Source organism: Taurulus bubalis (assembly GCF_910589615.1).
Source record: "Taurulus bubalis genome assembly, chromosome: 13".
NCBI classification, from domain to species: domain Eukaryota; kingdom Metazoa; phylum Chordata; class Actinopteri; order Perciformes; family Cottidae; genus Taurulus; species Taurulus bubalis.
In genome coordinates this window covers 17325190-17344283 of record NC_136601.1, presented here as the reverse complement: position 1 = coordinate 17344283, position 19094 = coordinate 17325190, and the positions used below count along the sequence as shown (strand labels likewise).

Below are 19094 nucleotides of genomic sequence, written 5' to 3'. Positions count from 1 at the left end.
ACACGCAGCGATTTTGCCTCTGTATTGCTTCGTGTTGATAATAATCCTCTGGGATATTAGATACACTTTAGGAAAGGAAGTTCTAAAGTTCTTCATATTTACAAGTTCCCAAAATAGCCTTGTCACCCAGCACTCTCAGTATATCAGTGTCCTACCCGTAGCGGGGGCCCCGCAGAAGTTTCCCACACGTGTCACAGGCCAATGTCACGACAAGAGGGCGAGGGAGAGAGGAAGAGGGCCAGGGAATGGGAAGGAGGCCAGATTAGCTTTAAGGAGAGGCAAAGAAAATATTGAATAAGATAAATAAGAGCTCCCGCTCGAAGAACACAGGGGTTACGGCAAAGGGCGTGGATGGTGCTTGACTTCATGGCAGCGCAGGGACAAGGAGAACAGGAAAAGGGGCACAGATGGGCGGAAGCACTCAGCAGTGTGAAAGCGCTAAAGGTGAACCGAGTGTCTGTAAAATTGACCCCGCTGTTTCCCCCTTCAAATGAAACGTGAGGGTTATGCAACGGGGTGTTCATGGCCGCCACAGCTTCGTCTTTCATCCCATGGATGACGGATTACAGAGCTGTAATCCTTACCTGCTGCTCTCCCAGTTGTTCACCTGTTTGAGCATATTAGCTGCATACTGTACATTGTAGCATCTCAAAGTGTCCGGGCCATAAGATCAACTTACAGAGTTCCCATTGGCCCATGTCCTTCCCACGACAGTAGTCTTTGATGTCTGGTATGCGGCCCGTCTAAGGAGTGAGCCTCTAGATAGCAGATAGTGTCCAATCCAACACATTGCTGGATTCTGACAGCACAGGAACTATCAGTTACAGTTGATGTCACTTACTGGCAAACCGCTCGAAGGAGGCCTTAGATTAAAGTCACAAATGTCTTTTGATTATTGTTCCTTCACTTATGTTTGACCTTTATAGTGAGGAGTGATGCATGTGCAGAGTTGGACATTAGAAGGCTGTTTTCTCATCTGCTGAAGGGGGAAAGTTTGGCACATACAAGCACGGTCGTGGTCCAGGATGAAACTTACACAAATATATATTGAAAACTGACTTTTCAGTGAACTAGGTAGGTGATACCTTATGACCTGTAGGGGAAAACTTTGCATATTCATGAACTGGATGGAGCTAGATGTAATTTTAATTATATTTTTGACACACAATTATTATTACAGGCAGATCATTTTATACGTCTTAAACTATGTAAAATCATGAAGGCATTGCATGTGAACATCCGTAACATAGACATACTTTTGGTTGGTTATTGTTTTGATACATTATTAGGAGCATTTCGATTCCCTGCTCTCAACATGATGACGGCCAAGCCGGCGGCTTGCAGCTAACAGCGCTAACCACGCTAACAGTCTCTACCTGAGGGGGATCGGTGCTACGCTTCCGCCGGCAGTCGGGACGGCATTAGCGGTGACCTTTGTATGAGGTCCGTGCAGAGTGGCGTCCGTGAGCTAGTCAGTAGGGCACGCCAACATGCACCAACATGCACCAACATGCACCAACATGCACCAATATGCACCAAAGCAAGGAGAAGTTTGGATGACAGCATACATACAATTTTGTATACTCTACCTTTTAAGATTGTAATCTGTTTCTATAAAACACGTTAGAATGAATCAGGCCGGCTCTGTTCATCAACCTCATCAATAATCTGTCAGAGGGAGCCTGGTCATTTGCTGCTAATCTGTCTCTGCTTCCTGGTTCAGCAGCAGCCGCAGGGCTGCAAATCCGCTGTTTCTCCCTGTACTCCATTTATTGTTCTGATTCACAGTCTGGAAATCTAATGATAAGACAGGAACACGGCAGAATTTCTCCTTATGTCTTATTTTTTCTTCTTCTTTTTCTTCTGTTTTTACATAAATAGCACTAGTAATAAAAATATCAGGATGTAAATAAGGGAAGTGTTTTCTTTGATGTGAATCTTTGAGACATTGAGAGAATAATCACAAATGACTACGCATCTCCCTCTCATATTGTCATAATTTGTGGCGATGACCAGTGATCCTGAAGTGAAACTGCAGGTAGCTGAAAGGAAAGAAGCCTTCATGTGCTCAGTGAAGGCTATCCGCCCAGAACAGAGTGGGAGCTGGCGGAGGAGTCGGCACACACCTCAGCTTCAAGCCGCTCCATGGGAACCAGAGATGTACGGCAGCTGTTTCCCTGGAGACCCGGGACTAACATGACCTGCTCCCTAATTACCGACGCCCACTGGAGTCAGCGGCGAGGCAGGGAGCTCGCCTCAGATCAAGACCCTTAGCAATATCTCTTTGACTTCTTGTTATTTTGTTCGGAAATATATTTGTGGAGGAAAGATGCGTGAAGGCAAAAGCACAGCAGCGACTTGATGGCTGGAAAGGAAGCGACACCGACATGTGGGAATCAATGCTGCCATGACTGTAGAGCTAAGCTGACAGGTAAATGTGAAAAAGGGCTGTTTGACTGAGGACAGGTGGTAGAAAGACTGTGTCACCTTCACCGCACGATTGACTTGAAGTCAAAGAATTGTTGGCATGCTACATAAAGCGAGGCCACGCTGTCCGCCTTCATTAAAGCCTTCGCAAAGGGAGTGGAAGGCCTTGAAATTGCCCTCGACACCAGACGAGCAGCTCTATTTGCCGAACCTGCTGGTATACTGCTGCTGGTGCCTTGAATGTCTTTTATGACAGTTGACATGACTCGTGCACCCAGTGCTCTGGAAAGAGAGGCTCGATTATGTCCCCCAGAGTGTCAATTACTATATGTCCTTCATAATGATGCAGAGTTCAGTGCGGAACAAAAACTGCTTTGTATTACAGCCTCTGTTTTAGTTTGCTCACAAGTTCATTTTTATTTGATCTGGGCATCTGCTATTGGAGGCCTGCCATGATTAGAGTGCAGAGACTATGACGACATCATTTTAAGAATTGAACATTCCCATAGGGGAGTTGCAGTATTTTGATAATACCGAACGCTCCGACGCCAATGAATTCTGGATTGACGAGACTAATAACTTCCATGACCTTTGACATGGGCAGACCACTACAGTTTGTCCAATCTGACATTTGGAGCTGGAAAGCCTCATAATCGGGTAGAAAAACATTCAACAGGAAAGCTAGCAGAAGGTTACCCTACATACAGCTCAGGACTGCCTCACTGTCTCCATCTACCAACTACAGAGGAATGGAAAAAGGTTTGGAAAGAAATATGCGATTATGTAATGTAGTACCTGGAGCTCTCTGTTATCCCTATATGCCCTTTCCTTTGGGACTCTGAGACAAAACGGGCACTCATAAATGGTCAGCATTTAATATGACAGCTGCTGGCTGTTGTTCTTGAACTTCTCCCACTTCGTGGAAACATTGTAATTTTTTCCCGAACCGAGAGACTTTGGGGGCTTGGATGTCTTTTTTAGCACGCTGAGTGACTGCACAGGATAATAATAGCAGAAGTATTTTGTGTCATAACCCCAGGGCCTTCGTGGGTCGCTGAGTGCTTCATGGTCAAGGTCTGCATACCCGCGGGGGGCGGCTGTATGTAAACATTTGGTTACCTCTAGCAGCATGGTGGAGATACTCAAATCTGTTAATTTACATCGTGTTCATTTTATTTTCTTTGTTTGTGATTTGGGGGTTTACAGAGGAAATACTTGATTGTGTATGTTGGTTGAGTGTTTACTGCGTCTTAATTGCTTCTGTGTGTCTAGCAATGTGAGCATTTAAAAAAGATTTTTTCACCCTCACACTATATAGTACAGACCGAAATCTCGGTTCCACTTTTCAGGAACATTATTTAGAATAAACTGTTGCCTTAGCTGAAGTGAGAAATGATCATCAACATATTAAAAGAGACTCATTAAAAGGTTAAAATGTCTGTGGCTGAAAACCCCAAAACGGTGCTGCTCAGCAGTTCCCCAAAACCACTCCCAGTTTCGCTAATGAGATTTTGGATTCTTTTCTTCTGAAAATTTGAGAGTGAAACAATTTAGAGGTTAGAATTTGGGACCCTGAAGGCAAATTCTGACAAGCCTTAAATTGCCTGGGAAGAGATTTCCTTTTGATCTGTGTCATAAATTCTAATGATGTTTAATTTTGATCCTCTTAACTATAGGTTCGTTGTTTAATATATACCACAAGCATTCCCTGCTTCCCCCCCGTACGTCTGACAGGATTAATGTGAATATGGCAAGAGACTGTTTTTTTACAACTGCGGTGCAGCAGTGAACTGCTGTGGGTCAACAACATCATCTCTTTTTAAAATATTATCCCACAAAACACACATTTATATAGGTATACACACACCGACATATTTACACACACCTCTCTTTATTTAGCATTATATACATCTCCTCTTTACATGATAGCCTTCTTTTTTTTAATAGTTTTTGAAAAACAAATAAAAAATATACGGCTTTAACTTGTAAATTTTAATGCTCGACCATAATGTGTATTCCTGCCGTGCGCCTGGCAGGTCGTCTCGAGCGAGCCTGCTGCTATTTGTGTGGAGTCATGTTAAAAATGACAAAGACCTTGACATAGACACCCGTAAGTCCTTCCTGTTCCTCTCTGGCCAGAGACTCGGCACCGCTCAGAGCTGCAATTAACCCTCCGTCAACTGTATCATTCCATGAATTTTCCACTGCGTCAAGCATCAAAAGACGAAAGAAAAAGCAACAAATGAGGATGGAATTATTGCGTGGAACTACGTTTGTCCTTTTGGATCACATTTACGAAGATCGATTTTCTCCATCTTGCAAAACAATAGACGGCATTATGGATTATGTATTTGGGAATGCCTTCATTTTGCCGTCGTCTGAAGCTGCGCTCGTGTCTGAAGCCACTGTGCAAAAGGCGAGAAGAAGCTGTCCGTGTTGTTCTGGGCCAACAGCATTTCCTGCATCTCCTTCGGTGGTGCATCCGCTCTTCATCCCAGAGAAAATCCAGACAATAGAACAGATGGAGGAAGAACACTGTCCGCATCTGGTTAAATGGATTGAAAGGCCATTTTTAGCATGTCTCCCACTGACAGAGAGGCCTAAAACAACATTTTAGTGGAGCCGTGCCACTATTTCATCTTTTACTGGCACAAACTGAACACTTTTTTTCTTTTTAGCAAAGGGCAAACATTGATTTTTTTAGGATACTTTGAAATGCTCAATTATAGCTGAAAAGACATTCAGACCAATTTCTTTTTCAATGCAGCCCCTTGACAGTTTCCATTGTGTTAGCTTAGCAGGGGTCATTTAATGTGAGGGGCTGACATGTTACGTAATGTCATGATTTAGACGCCTTCAATGGAAAATGAATCAGGAAATTCCTCATATCACAGTCAATATACGTGTCCGTTATCATTACCATTATTAACAACCTGCCTACCAACAGGAAGAGGTGAATCAGTCGTAGACAAGAAGACTAGACAGAACTCGTAAAACTAATTATTAATTGAGGAAAACTAATTCTTGAAGGATGATCAGAATCTGACAAAGTCTGTAATCTTCACTTGTGCTGAAGTAGAGTGTTGAATCATAGAAGTTCATTATTGACCTTGGAAACAATATTTTTTGCCAAAAAATAATCATCCTCTTACTCGATATATCCGGACATTCAAACTGCATTTAAAGCCGTCACAGCCTTCCTCAGTGGATGACGTTTGCTCTGTTGTACTGAGCAACTTATCTACTGTTTCTCCATGACAACTAAGCTAACTCCATCCACTGTGGAAGACCATGAGATGCGGTTGAAAGCTCAACAAAAAGCTAGTAAGTGGACCTTGAGTTACGCTTTTCTTTTTGTCATAAAACTCACGTTGTTCTTTTTCATTTATGACATGTTGTGAAATGTTCTAAGGTAAAGATATAGAAGAGGTATTGACATACTTCAGTAGACATATGTCTTTAAGATGATCATTTAAAAGATCTGATATTAGACATCAGTAATATTTGTAAGTATTTACATTGTTTTCTCAGCACTGAGTAAAACGTTCTACACCAATTGTCCATTTACTGCATTGCTGTGCGGTGCTCATACCAGTGGCAGTGCTTTGTTTTCTCACTTGCCAGTGATTCACTTCATGGTGGTGATGTTTTTATTTTACTAAAATCTGAAACCAAGCATACATGCATTGTGTCAGCTCAAGACCCAGTCAGCCCACATTAAAAAAAATAACACATAAACGCATAACAGGTATTTCATCTCATGATCTGAGGATTTTAGAAATCAGAACAATCTGCAAGGGCAAGAACTCCCATTCAATGGCTCCAATGAAAGACAAATGCTGCTCCGATGCTTCGACACAAACCTTTTTCAAATCAGTATCATCATCTATGTGCGATGGCTTTGTGCAACATTTCATTTTAAAAGCAGGTGCTTGTCTCAAATGGATTCTTAAAGGGACATTGCTCAGGATTGAACATAAATGGAATATCATTTTCACTTATGTTTACAGTGGTGCATCATCACGCTATTTGAATGACAGCTTCATATCTAGCGAGCAGGTCCGTTTCACTGTCTGACAGTCTGTCAGATTGCGCTGTCATGTGCCATGGAAGCCCAGGACAAACAAATTAACCTTCGTGTTTCCCCACTAAATAAAGGCCGCAGTGATTCCTAGACGCGGTTGTTAAAGGAGGAGTGATCGGAGGGGGATGCAGTCGGATGCGATCTGCAACTTCACCGCTAGATTCCACTAAATCCTGCACGCTGCTCCTTTAAGAGTCAATCTAATGAAAAAACAGGAGCGCTTATTGAAAACAAATGTGAATGCACTGGAGGAAACAGCACTTGAACAAAAAGAGGTGACCAGAAAAACATTGTTGTATGAATGTGGCTCATTGTGCTGGCCCATGTGTGTTTGATGGAGATGGTTGTGTTCACATTGAAGGTGGGTATGACTCACTTCATCCATTAGATCAGTGGGGTTTGGACAGCAGCCCTCCCCTGATACTGAGACCACCGCGTACAAACTTTCCCAAACAGCCATCTGCTCAGCATTGCTACACTGCTTTTGGATCTTTAAAGAGAATTAAAATACTGCAAATGTAACACTTTGCTGTCCAAGACTCGGTCGCTGCGCTGCTCGGCATGGCAGCAGTCACACTGCCTATGGGCCAAGTTTCCTTGAGCAAAGGAGGCATGTCTGCCCTCTTTCTCTGGAAATAACTTTATTCGCTGTAGGGGCCCTCATGAGATTTCTGCTCCACAGATGCTCTATACCCGAAAAGGGGACAGTATGCATTATGGGAGCAGAGCAATCCTGTTTGCGGCCATTTACATAAAAATAGATGCAGCTGTCGTACTGTATGTCCTTCACCTAGTTTTGTTGGTGGAAATCCCAACTCTGGACCAATCATCTTCATACTACTCACACACAGAATGCATGGCTCCCTACTGCAGTGAGCAGTTAGGCTTTGATTTTGTTCCACAGGAGTTCAAACCAACAGTGTGAGCTCTTTCTCAGTTGGTCTCCACAACTCCTTCCAGAGGCGTCTTTGCCCCTGTCATGCTGTCGTGCAATCAGACTGACATATCTGTGTTAACAGTGTCCAGGGGTCAGGGCTGAGGGGGTTCCGGGTTGGGATTCAGGCCGAATACGAAGCAGTCCACCGACACGCTGCCTCAACTAATGTGTGTTGTTTAACGAGCTTCTGTCCTCAGACCATCTGAACGCACTCAGAGTTCTGACTGCATATCAGAGAGCGTCAAGGGTGCTTGCTTTTCATAGTTCATCTTTTGGGCGTTGTTGTATATTTTAGATTTGACCATTGTTGGAGCCATTGTGTGTGCCAAATTATCTATTTTATGTATTTGCATTTTCTTAAAGTACACATGTTTACAGAAGGGACAAACCAAGCACTGGCTCGAGATTCACCATTTTCGTGGGCCATCCTTTACTTCCTTGGAACACGGGAGGAGTTTCAGTTGGTTGCAATCTGCATCATCACTGCTAGATGCTCCCAAATTCCACTCACGACACCTTTACACTGAAAACAGAACCAACAAGGAAACCAGGAACCTTAAATGAATAGCCTGGGAGATAATGTCAGACTCTCTTGCAGAGAACAGATGGACACCACTCTCATTTTTTTGTCTCAGTAAATTTACAGTATGAAGCTAAATCCGGCAGCCAGTCCGATGACTGAAAACAGGAGAAACAGCCTGGCTGTGTCCAAAAGTAACAACATATGCATTCTGTGGCTTCCTCTAAAGCTCACAGAATAACATGTTATATCTTTGTGATTTAATCCCAGTCATGCTGTTACTACGAGGTTCATGTTTATGATGCGACAACTCAATGATTAAGGTTTAGGTATAAAAGCAACAACCATGGTTTTGGTTCAATTAAGGACTCAGTTAAGGTTAAGGGAGCTTCATCGTCACGGTTTAGGAAATGATTGCGGTCATGCACTTAAAAATAATTACAACATCGACCGCCAGTTGGAAACAGGAAACGAAAAAGCACTCTTCTGTGTTAAAATCAGATAATTAGTTTAGATCTGAAAATGTCGTCACTAGAGGACTTTGTCAAACTATTCCTTGACCATTTCTCTGTGCCATTTAACGTTTCTGCAAACATTCAATGTCTTAAATGTTTCTGCTGATTATCTTGAGCATACAGTTCCTTCCCTTTTGAAACAGATTCAGCTCAGCAGTCATTATGCATTCATTAACACCCCATAGTCTGTGTTCAGGCAGTAAAGCCATGCAGCATTAGGGGAAGCGGCACTTGTTCCTGCTGCTCTGCTGTGTTTACAGGGAAAGCTTGATTGCAGACTCCATCGAAACCTCATATTCACTTCCTGTGTTAATCCCCTTTGCTGTAGCAGATCTTTCTTTTGAGGGCGTGGGGGGGTATTTCACTTCTGCTGTGCTTCACCCCAAACACCATTCACCCAAGGCTCATATAAAGAGCCACCATATCCTGCTTAAACAAACAGCATTGAGGACGTAGAAACAAATGCTTTTGTCTTCGAGTTATATTTAGTGCCGACCTGCCTTCACCCAAACGCCGTCTCTCACGAGACTTGTTCGCCCTCAAACTGAGTGAAATCACGTATGACCATGTTGACAGCTGCAGAAGCACTTCTCCTCTGTATGTGATATGGATCATTTCTATGTTGTCAACCTGCATACACAAAGCAGAAAGTAAGTTCCTCCTCTGCGATACATTTTCCAATTAGTCACAAAATCGAGGCATATTAATTAGCATTTTGCACCTATACTTGCATGCATTCTCATTGCTTAACCAGTCAGGATATTTGACACCCCAGGCCTCTCCAGTTCACCGCTAAATGGTCAGATACGCTGTCCCGGCACTCCCTTTACCGATACTGTCAGTGCTCAACCCTGCAGGCCATGGCTCCTCAGAGAGTCGTGTAGTCCAGAAGACAGGAAACAGCTTGAGAGGAGCCCAGCAGTCACGGCTGTGGGAGGGCAGAGGATAGGGTGGGAAATAAGGGGGATTTCCTCATGCGGTGCTTGGACTTTTATTAAAAGTAGTGCAATCCATGTCTGTGTGTCCAACGCATGAATAGGTGGCCAATTAATGTCTGATAACCCGTCGTGATTGTCTGTGGGATCTGTGGTTCAAACACCTGAAAGGAAGGACCACTCGTTTTGTAAATCTCTTCTGTATCCAGATGAGTTTAACCCCGTTCAGGATGTAAAAAGCAACAGGATAAATGATCCTGCATTAATTTCCAATCTTATCAAAGTTTGCAGCATGCTGTTTGCATGACCCCCTTGTATGTGAATATGCAGACAAGCCCTCTTCCTTTAGATTACACATCCTCTCCAAGCATGATGTGTTTGTCCTATAGGCCACACACTCATCATTAGGCTTCATCACAGGCTCAGGGGGAATAATTAAATGAATTATTCAGAGGCTTTCGCTCTTGAGGGGGATCTCTGCTCACTGTGTCTTTAACGTCGTGCAGAGGGGAGCTCCGCTACAGAAGGGAGGGGGCTGCTGTGCGCCAGTTGGAGGTGTCAGCCTGTCGCAGCGGCTCGGGGTCGGCATTAAGAAGAGCGCGTCCACGCTTCAGCGGGGAGAGCCGTCGCAATTAAAAGGAACCGACCCTCCGATTGAACTGGCTCCAGGACAGACACCCGCCAGACCGAGGAGGATACATGGATGGACAGAGACACAGCGCAATCGGAATTAACTTGTCAGCCGGTGTGAGGACTCTCTGGATGTAATGGGGAACACGACACCTAAACCTTTAATAGGTGAGACTCGTTATATTATTATTGTATGATTCACGAGGCTCGCGATGCACTCACGCGAAGCGGCGTCTGCGCGAACCCGCCTGGGAGCCGGAGACACGCACACATGGCGGCTCCGGACGCGCTCCCCATCACGCGGAGTCCAAACAAAGCGCGCTCTGAAAATGCACTTTTCACCCATTACGTAAAATAATTGCAGCTGGATATTTACGATAATGAATGAAGCCAGAAATGGAAGAAGAAAAAAACCCAGAGTAGGCAAATGTAAGGGCGACAATTATGACCACCATCACCTAAAGTCGTTAATATTTTCAGTAAAGCTCCTTTGTTACTGTTCTCAGAGATCTATCATCACAAACACGTTAGTTTGGTTTTTGAGAATGGATATTGAGTATTGTTTTAGCAGTAAAATACTACTCTTAAATGCATCCCTGATGTTGATAAATAAACATTTTGCAATGTCTAACCGCAGCATGTCCATTCAGTTTCTGCTTTTTGCACAATCAGATTGTTTCTGTTACAGCCTGTAAATCTGTCTTGTATTTCAGACACAATTTATTATTGTGTCGCTTGTTTAAAAAAAAAAAAAAAAATGTTTACCATACAGTGTTCTACATGGAGAGCATGCAGGCTACTTAATGAATCTCAAATGGGAAATTGCAGTATAACAGCAGCCAAGTCGTACATGAATCCCAAAAAATGGGGACAAATAAGAGGTCGATAATAAAAAAAAACCTGAATCCTAACTAGAAACAAACCCTACAAGACCATTATCTAATGCATCCAATATTCTGCAGTTATAAGTAAATTATTCCTGCATGCAAATTTATCGCCAACAAAAAGTTTTTGCATAAACTGGGATTATGAGCTCTCAGAATATCATGTTGTTATGACACCTACAGCACATTACTTCACAATCAGTTCCCCATGTCACTTTGATTTAATGACTGTCACACTCCCACGCCCCCAACAGACCCACTCAGTGGCATGATGATGTGGTTGCTGCCACCAGAGCCAGCTGACGTAGGGTTTGGACTGAGAACACTTAGTCACAGAGGAGCAGGCGCAGCGTGGGTCCTTGCTTGCACTGTATGGTTTCAATTAACATGGAATCAATAGAATATCTGGGTTTACTGGGTGTGTGTTAAGAGATGCGCACAATAAATCAGACCGTATGTTTTCGTAGGTTCATCTCGAACGGTATTGAGTCCTTTTGCAGGCTTATGTGTGATGAAGTATCAAGTGATGTCACCAAGGTGTCGTCCCCCCCACCCAAGAAATTCATGTTTTGCAATTCCTAAGCAAAACAGACCCTAAACTACAGAGGCTCATGTCTTGCTCACTGAATGAGTTTATACATACAGCCTAGAGATGAGAGATTAAATAGTCATCATCAAAGATAAGTTTGACGGATGCACATAATCAGTTTTACATTTCAGAAAGCCTTCCTTGATACGGCCGTGTGCCTTGTGCAGTCTTATGATTGCATTTATTTGCGCTATTTCTTTCATCAGGAGAGACCGTTCCCATAATGCACAATTGAACCTCAAACAGTAGCAGAAATACACTTCTTGTGAGACTTGAGACTGAGCTTTGCATGATGACTGCATTTCTGATCCTGAACAGTTCTCTGTGTGGTCCCGCTGTAATTCACTTTAAGTCTTTCTCATGACGTTCCAGTCCTAACTCCTAAAAGATGTGTCTCCTATCTTTTGCTATTCTCATGGTTTTTGGTGGTCCATCAAGCAAGCATCACCTACATTGCTGATGGCAGGAGGTCTGAGTAGTCATCTCACTCTGGCATCAACCTAGCTCAGGCCCAAACTCGTGTTTTACCGTTTGCATTTAAATCACAGAGCTGAGTGATGGATTTTCCGAAAAATAATCATCCAGAAAGTGGTTTGATGACACTTACAGCTTTTCTGACGGTACCTCCTGAATCATCAAAGACTCTTCCAACCATCTGGTCTGCACAATAAAGAAAACGTATGAACCTTAAACTCTATTTCCTATCCAGGAAGCTGGAGATTATCTATATCCTTGCTCTTTTTTTTGTGCCAGAACCGATTCGTTTTTGTTAGAAGAGTTTTGCTTCAATCAAACAGAAAGTACAATTATTTAAAATGCCCTGTCGAGTTTTCTTGTAAACAAACTAAATGTGTACACTCGGTGTAATTGTGTAACCTTGAAGTATAAGAAACACATTGACTGCCTTTCTTTCCCCATACAATGTTTGCTGAGCATATTTTGCTCATCAACTTACTCATGTTTAGTTGCCATCTGTCTTCTGGTTCCTTGCCTTTGTTGACACATTGGTTGCATTTCTTAGCACATTACCACCGGCGTGGTGTTAAACCATCGGCAGGGCCGTGCGCTACACGTGCGCGTGTGTGTCCTCCTGTTTGCACAAAGCAAGCAAAATGGGGACTTGTTAAACCCAAAAAAAAAGCCAGTTCCACAGCGCTGCCAGAGGTCAAAACCTCTGCACGGTATCTTTAAGTTTGTTTCACATTGTACAAACAAGCGAAGCTAAACAAGAGGTTCTCAGTAAAAATATGTTGATGTTGTGCTATTTTTAAAACCAGAAAGTTAAAAGGGTTTTTAAGAGCAGAATAGTTTATAAACAACCTGCTGGGGTTTTCAAAGATCGTATGCGACTCGAATGAAATGTTAATAGAGGCACAAAGTTGGGCTATTCCTCATTTTAGACCTGGTGGGCTATGCCTTTCATCTAATAATGGCAAACAAGTGTCTATAACAGGCGTCACTGATGATCCTTTAACTGCTAAGTCCCAGTGCGTCGCTCTGTCAGCGAGGCGGTGAAGCCTGAAGCCTGTAGGGCCGATCCTCAACTTGTTTTTCTCCATGATCTTTACCTAAAGTGTATTTTACTCCCCCCAAAAAGGCAAATTCCAAGAAGAAGAAAGGAGAGGGGTACCAGCACATCATTTGAGATGTTACAGATGTTCTTCCTGCTGCTTCATAGTTTAGAATATAATCAGTGATAATGTCTAATTTAGGAAATGTACTGTGGAACATTTCACTGAGTTATTGTCTTTACACCAGATCACAGTGAATTGTAAAGAGAAATGTAATCACTGTGTGGCCCTGGAGGCGAGTAGAAACAACGCCTCCCTTTGAATATTGCTCTTTACCATAAACACCCATCTACAACTTTCATTTGATTTCATATGAACCCCACACAGTCTCTTTTAAGCAAATGTCCACTGTGTGTCGTTTGATTTCTGATCCTTGTTAATTTGTTTTGTGATGCTTTATGAAGCAATTCTTCAGGACACTGACTCCTGTGAAGATGGGATCGAAGATTACGCCTTTCATTTGGTGTTTCTGCACTAACTAGGCGCTGTGTGATTCATTCCACTTCTGAAGATAACTGTGGAGGAATGAAAGAGGCTATTCAGGGTTTGTTTATGCTGTAGGCCAGGGGTGTGTGTAGCCCATAAATAAGAGGAAGGCTTATCACATCTGCTGTCGACTTTCTGTTGATTCTCGTTGTTGTTATGTTGTCTCTCTACTGTGGTGCTATTAATATTGACTCAAATATATGAGGATTTTACATAAACTAAATGTCCCTTTTTATGTGTCCCAGTGATATATGCTCATGGGTTTTGTCTAAATTTACAATGTGTTATTTCTGTAATATAAATGTCCCATATGGATGTGGTAAGAAGACTGATTTGGGACAGTTGTAAATGTGGGTTACACGCTCAAAGAGACTATTTAATGTACTTGTTGAGAGAAGCAGAGACGCTTTACGGTGCCAGTGCTGGAAAGGAAGTGTGTGCGACTGTGGGCTCCTTTACATAACTGGCCTCTACCCTCTAAACCAACTGCCATGGACCACTTGCAAACAAGTTATTTTGCGCTGATTTGTTCGTCTCTTTTTCCAACAGCTGTTGCCGCTAACATTCCTGTTTTGACCTCGTCTGAGTGGCACAAAAGCAGACCCACTGTTCGCATACCACGCTGCTGTCTAAATTGGTTGATCAGGTTGAATCATTGACGGCTTTCTTTTCTCTCACTGTACCCCTGGTATCGTGCTGCCCACAGATGCAACTCTGCAACCCCGTCCGGTGGCCAGCAGGCAGTACTACAATCTCCCTAACAATGGGGCCGGTGTGGAGAGACGAACTTCTGCTGCTCCGGTCAGCATCAACATGGAGTCACCTCGCTTTCACCCCCACGCCAAAGGCAAGAACATCAGGCTGGATGGGCAGCTTCGCCGGGCCACCCGCAAGAACAGCTTCTGTAACGGCATCACTTTCAGCCACAGGCCGGTCCACCTCTACGAGAAGGTTCGTTTTCGACACTGTATTTCCTCTTTTAACTGCTCGGGATGAAAGGTACAAAGGTAACATTTTGATTGATGACATTCATTCAGGTGCGTCTTCGGCTGAGTGGTGTGCACACTGGCTGGAGTGGAGCTCTGCGCTTTGGTTTCACCAGTTTGGACCCCAGCGAATTGGTCTCTACAGACATCCCCAAGTACGCTTGTCCAGACCTGGTGACGCGGGCCGGCTACTGGGCCAAAGCTCTGCCCGAGAGACTGGCCTTGAGGGACAACGTGTTGTCATTCTGGGCTGATCGCCACGGAAGAGTTTTCTACAGCATCAACGACGGAGAGCCCATCCTCTTCCATTGCGGGCTCAGCATCGGCTGTCCTCTCTGGGCCATCATAGATATCTATGGCATCACGCAGGAGGTCACACTGCTCGGTAAGCACTTCCTGATGTTGTTTACTCGCTCTGCGAAATGACTCCCATAAAATACTTATTGTTTTTTTTCACGACTGCAGCCGAGAGAGGGAACAAATTTCACAACTGACTGGTTATCAATCTGTACACAATCCATCATTAAAATGGATCTACATCTAAAAAAAACAAAATTGGACGAGAAACAGAGTCAGCTAAAAAGCCACGTATTTTGACCGTGCCAAGCACCAAAACCTCAGAAACTTATTTTTATTGTGTCAACACATTCGCAGCTCATTTAAGCAGCTCAGAAAACAGCTTTGACATGAAGCTCTGCAGCGGTAGAGGCCAACGCTATAGTAGGAGTAGGTAGTGAGGCCTCAATGATCTGCTATCCGTGTGACAACACTTGTTTGTGAACCATTACATTGATAAACAGGATGTGCACCACGGATCTCAATCAACCCTGAACATCTCACTCCTAACCGCTCTCCGCTGTCTTACTATCACATTCCCTTCGCTTTGTCACCTTCTCCCTCTTCCTTCATTTCCATCAGCCTCTCCCCTGTGGTTCCCTCTCCTACTCACTGGGTGTGTTTATCTTCAGTCTGACAAGAGCTATGGCCATGTTTGGTCAAGGCGGCAGATCCCAGGAGCTTTGGAGGGGCCAGTGCACTCAACTGCTCCGGCATCACTAGAAATAGTAATAAAGGAATGCATCATAAGTCAAAGGGGGACTACTAGCGCCAGACTTCTTGAGCTGTACTATGAACTCTGTGCATAAAATGTGATAGTTTAGAGAGCTGAAAGATGTTAAGGAAGGCAGGGAAGTATTCGTTGGCTACTGTCAAATAAACAGCGGGCCAACACTGCTTACTAAAAAATTATAAATAACAAACATCCCAGTTTTCTCATGTTTTACAGATTATAAATCAATTGAGAAAAGAGCAGAATGAAATTATGAATTAGTTGCATTCCTGTGAGATGCCTATAAAAACAAACGCGCTCATAGAGCAGAAGCAGGCATCAAAGAGGCTGTGGTAACATGTAGATAGCATCTCAGCATCCAGCTTCTCCTCGGGCATCGTATGAGAAAAAAGCTCTTTATGGAAAATGGAAAGTGTCCTGAGCTTACCATGTCACAAACTTGTTTGTTCATATTCTCCACCACAGAAAGCACGTTTGCTGAGAGTGTGGGATCCAGCTGCCTGAGTGCGGCCCGTCTGAGCGCCTATCTGCCTCAGAGCAGCCACGACTCGGCCAATTACAGCAACAATCAACTGGAGAACAACCAGGCTGCTGCTGCCAAGATGGCCAACCTCCAGATCAATAACTACACACAGCTCATCCCCTGCTGCTCCTCCACCTCCTCCGCCTCCACACTGTCCTCATCTGCCTCCACTGGATTCAGCACCCCGAGGATGATCCGGGGTCTTCCTTCTTCGCTGGACAATGACTTGCACTTTCACCCCGTCCGGGGCTCTGATGTAATCCTCTCTGCCGACCGCTCAGCCGCCTGCATCCACTTTCTGGACAGCACTCGGACTCTGGTTTTCAGTGACCGGCCGCTGCGTGTAGGCGAGACTTTGTACGTGGAAGTCGGCCACCTGGGCCTCCCCTACTTTGGGGCGCTGTTGTTTGGTTTAACATCCTGTGACCCGGCTAGTCTGCATGCCGGGGACTTACCGGCAGACCTCGAAGTTCTCCTGGACCGTAAAGAGTATTGGGTAGTGCATCGGGGCTTCCCCATGCCTTGCTCCGGAGACGTGCTCAGCTTCAGTCTGATGCCCAGCGGAGAGGTGCACCACGGGGTGAACGGAGTGGGACGTGGCCGGCTGCTCTGTGTGGACTCCTCTCAGGTCCTGTGGGCCTTTTTCACCCTGCATGGGGCTGTCAACAGACTCAGGATACTCGGTAAGCTGAGTGCATTTACAGCAGCACAGAGAGGCGATATCATGCATATAAACCCCACACAGTTCTATTTGGTCAGTTATTGTAGTAAAGAGTCAAAAGGAATACTTGAAGCAAGAGTTTGACATTAGCATTACCTAAATGAGGATTTAGCTTATTGAGTATGTGATCATTTGCATCCATTTTAAGAACCGAAATCTGACCTTTGGATAAAACCAGTTTCTTCTTTCATTTTGTTGACATATTAAGAGTGTAATATGAGTAATGTTTTTACAGATGGATTTTTTTATATCTCTTTTTATCACTCCATAAATCAGAAAATAATGTCAACGACCATTCATAATTTTATGTTTTTTTTTGCCATGTCTTTAGGACTAAAATGTTCTGTAAATCATGCTATGAATGATACAAAAAACCTTCTGTAAAACCCTTCAGAAGAATAGATGGGAATGAAACTGGAATGTTTGGTGTATGTATACATGCTCCATAAGTGGAGATTTCAGGCTCAGAGTCTGAAAAAAAACACCCTTTAAAGATATGTTTTGTAAAATTCAATATATTTTGAAGACCTGCAGGTGGATACGGCAAAAAAAAATACATTACATTAAGACATGCTTTTGAATTACACATTTTCAGTTTAAATATACAAATAACGATTTTACTTAAGTTAACCTTTGTTGAATTTGGGAGAAATCTACATTCAGAAATAGACAAAGTAGTCCAAAATCTCAAAATTGACCAATGCATTAAAAATAATGTATTTGCCTCTAATGTCTCGCCTTAATGGTCAGAAAAGAGAGTGGTAACAAAGTTTGGAATTAGCTCTCTGGTAGAAAGTGCATATTTCCCAGGATGTCTAACTTTTGCTTTTATACTGAAATGATAAAAGCCCCCAAAGGACATTAATTATCATCAGTCTATTATTGAGTCTCTACAGCCCAGACTAAAGGAATGCATCTGAGTAGCATGTGCCTGTTGTTGTGACCTAACTGTCTTAAAGTCCCACTACTCCCACATAAACTTCCATCAGCTCAATATTAGCACCAAACGGAAACCAAAAGAAAATCACATGAAACTCATTCACACAAAAATACATATCTAATCTGTCTGGCAAGGATCCTTGCAGTCTCACGTTACACTCAAACACTTCAAGGATTTGTTCAAGGACTCTGCATTGGAATGATATCAACTACAGTTAAATGTACACTTTGTCTGAAAGGCACCTTTAAAGGCTTTACATGAATGTAATGATCATTTCTGTTGATTTTTGTGACACAGGAACTCTGCAGTCCAGTCCTCCCTCCACATCTCCCAGCACTTCTCAGAGCAGCAGTCCAGACGACAGTGACTCAGACCTGGCGTTCAGTGTCAACAGATCCTCCTCTGCCTCTGAATCCTCTCTGGGTAGGTTCCCTCATGCTGACAGCCGGCCTTCGGTGTATGTAGAAACCCCACAAGGTCACACAGGAAGGCTATTTAGGCCGGTTTAGCGGTGAAGGTGCTTTTCCTTGTCGTATCATTAAAGTGAATTGAATGCTTTTGGGCCGTCGGTGCACATAGATGACGCCAACTTTGACTAGGAAATTGTCATGGGCGTTTTCTTCTGTTTTCTGATGTTACACATTAATTGGGAACAAAATCAGCAGCTTAATTGATTATGGAAATATCCGTTTGTTGCAGCCCCAACAAAGTTTCCATTATTTAGCAAATATTGGACATGGCAATTTGTATTTTCATGGCTCATAAATAATAAAAAAACACACTCCAAAACACAGACAAAAAATACAGAATAGAATATATAAAAGCAACAGTATTGAATATCTGAACCTGCCATACTCTTCCCACCACAATGGCAAGAACCAAATACCTGTGTACATCCATCCACGTCTGCTCTATTTCCAACACTCATGTTTTCTGTCTTCTTATCTAGTGACCGCTCCCAGCTCCCCTCTTAGTCCGCCAGTCTCTCCCACGCTCACCGCCTCAGAACTGCCCCCTGCTGGAAAAAACGGAGAATGCACCATTTGCTTCGACCAGGACGTGGACACGGTCATCTACACCTGTGGACACATGTGTCTGTGCAATGACTGTGGGCTTAAGCTGAAGAGACAGATGAATGCGTGCTGTCCGATATGCAGGAGGCCCATTAAAGATGTAATCAAGACATACCGGCCATGATGGTCCAACAAACAGCTGATGTGACTTCCCCTGCTGGATGCCACCTGCGTCTCCTTCTCAGGCTCGGTTAGACACGGATC

The 19094-nt window shown here is 43.6% G+C and overlaps 1 protein-coding gene across 1 annotated transcript; it reads left to right on the top strand.

The window, feature by feature from the left end:
• Nucleotides 1-10185: 10185 nt before the first annotated feature.
• Nucleotides 10186-19094, top strand: neurl1b (neuralized E3 ubiquitin protein ligase 1B; the record flags this gene model as incomplete). Its single annotated transcript, XM_079228458.1, has 6 exons — nt 10186-10216; nt 14285-14529; nt 14616-14949; nt 16099-16839; nt 18115-18240; nt 18767-19094. 6 exons carry the CDS (start codon nt 10186-10188, stop codon nt 19012-19014), a joined length of 1725 nt encoding a protein of 574 aa, XP_079084584.1. The 3' UTR covers nt 19015-19094.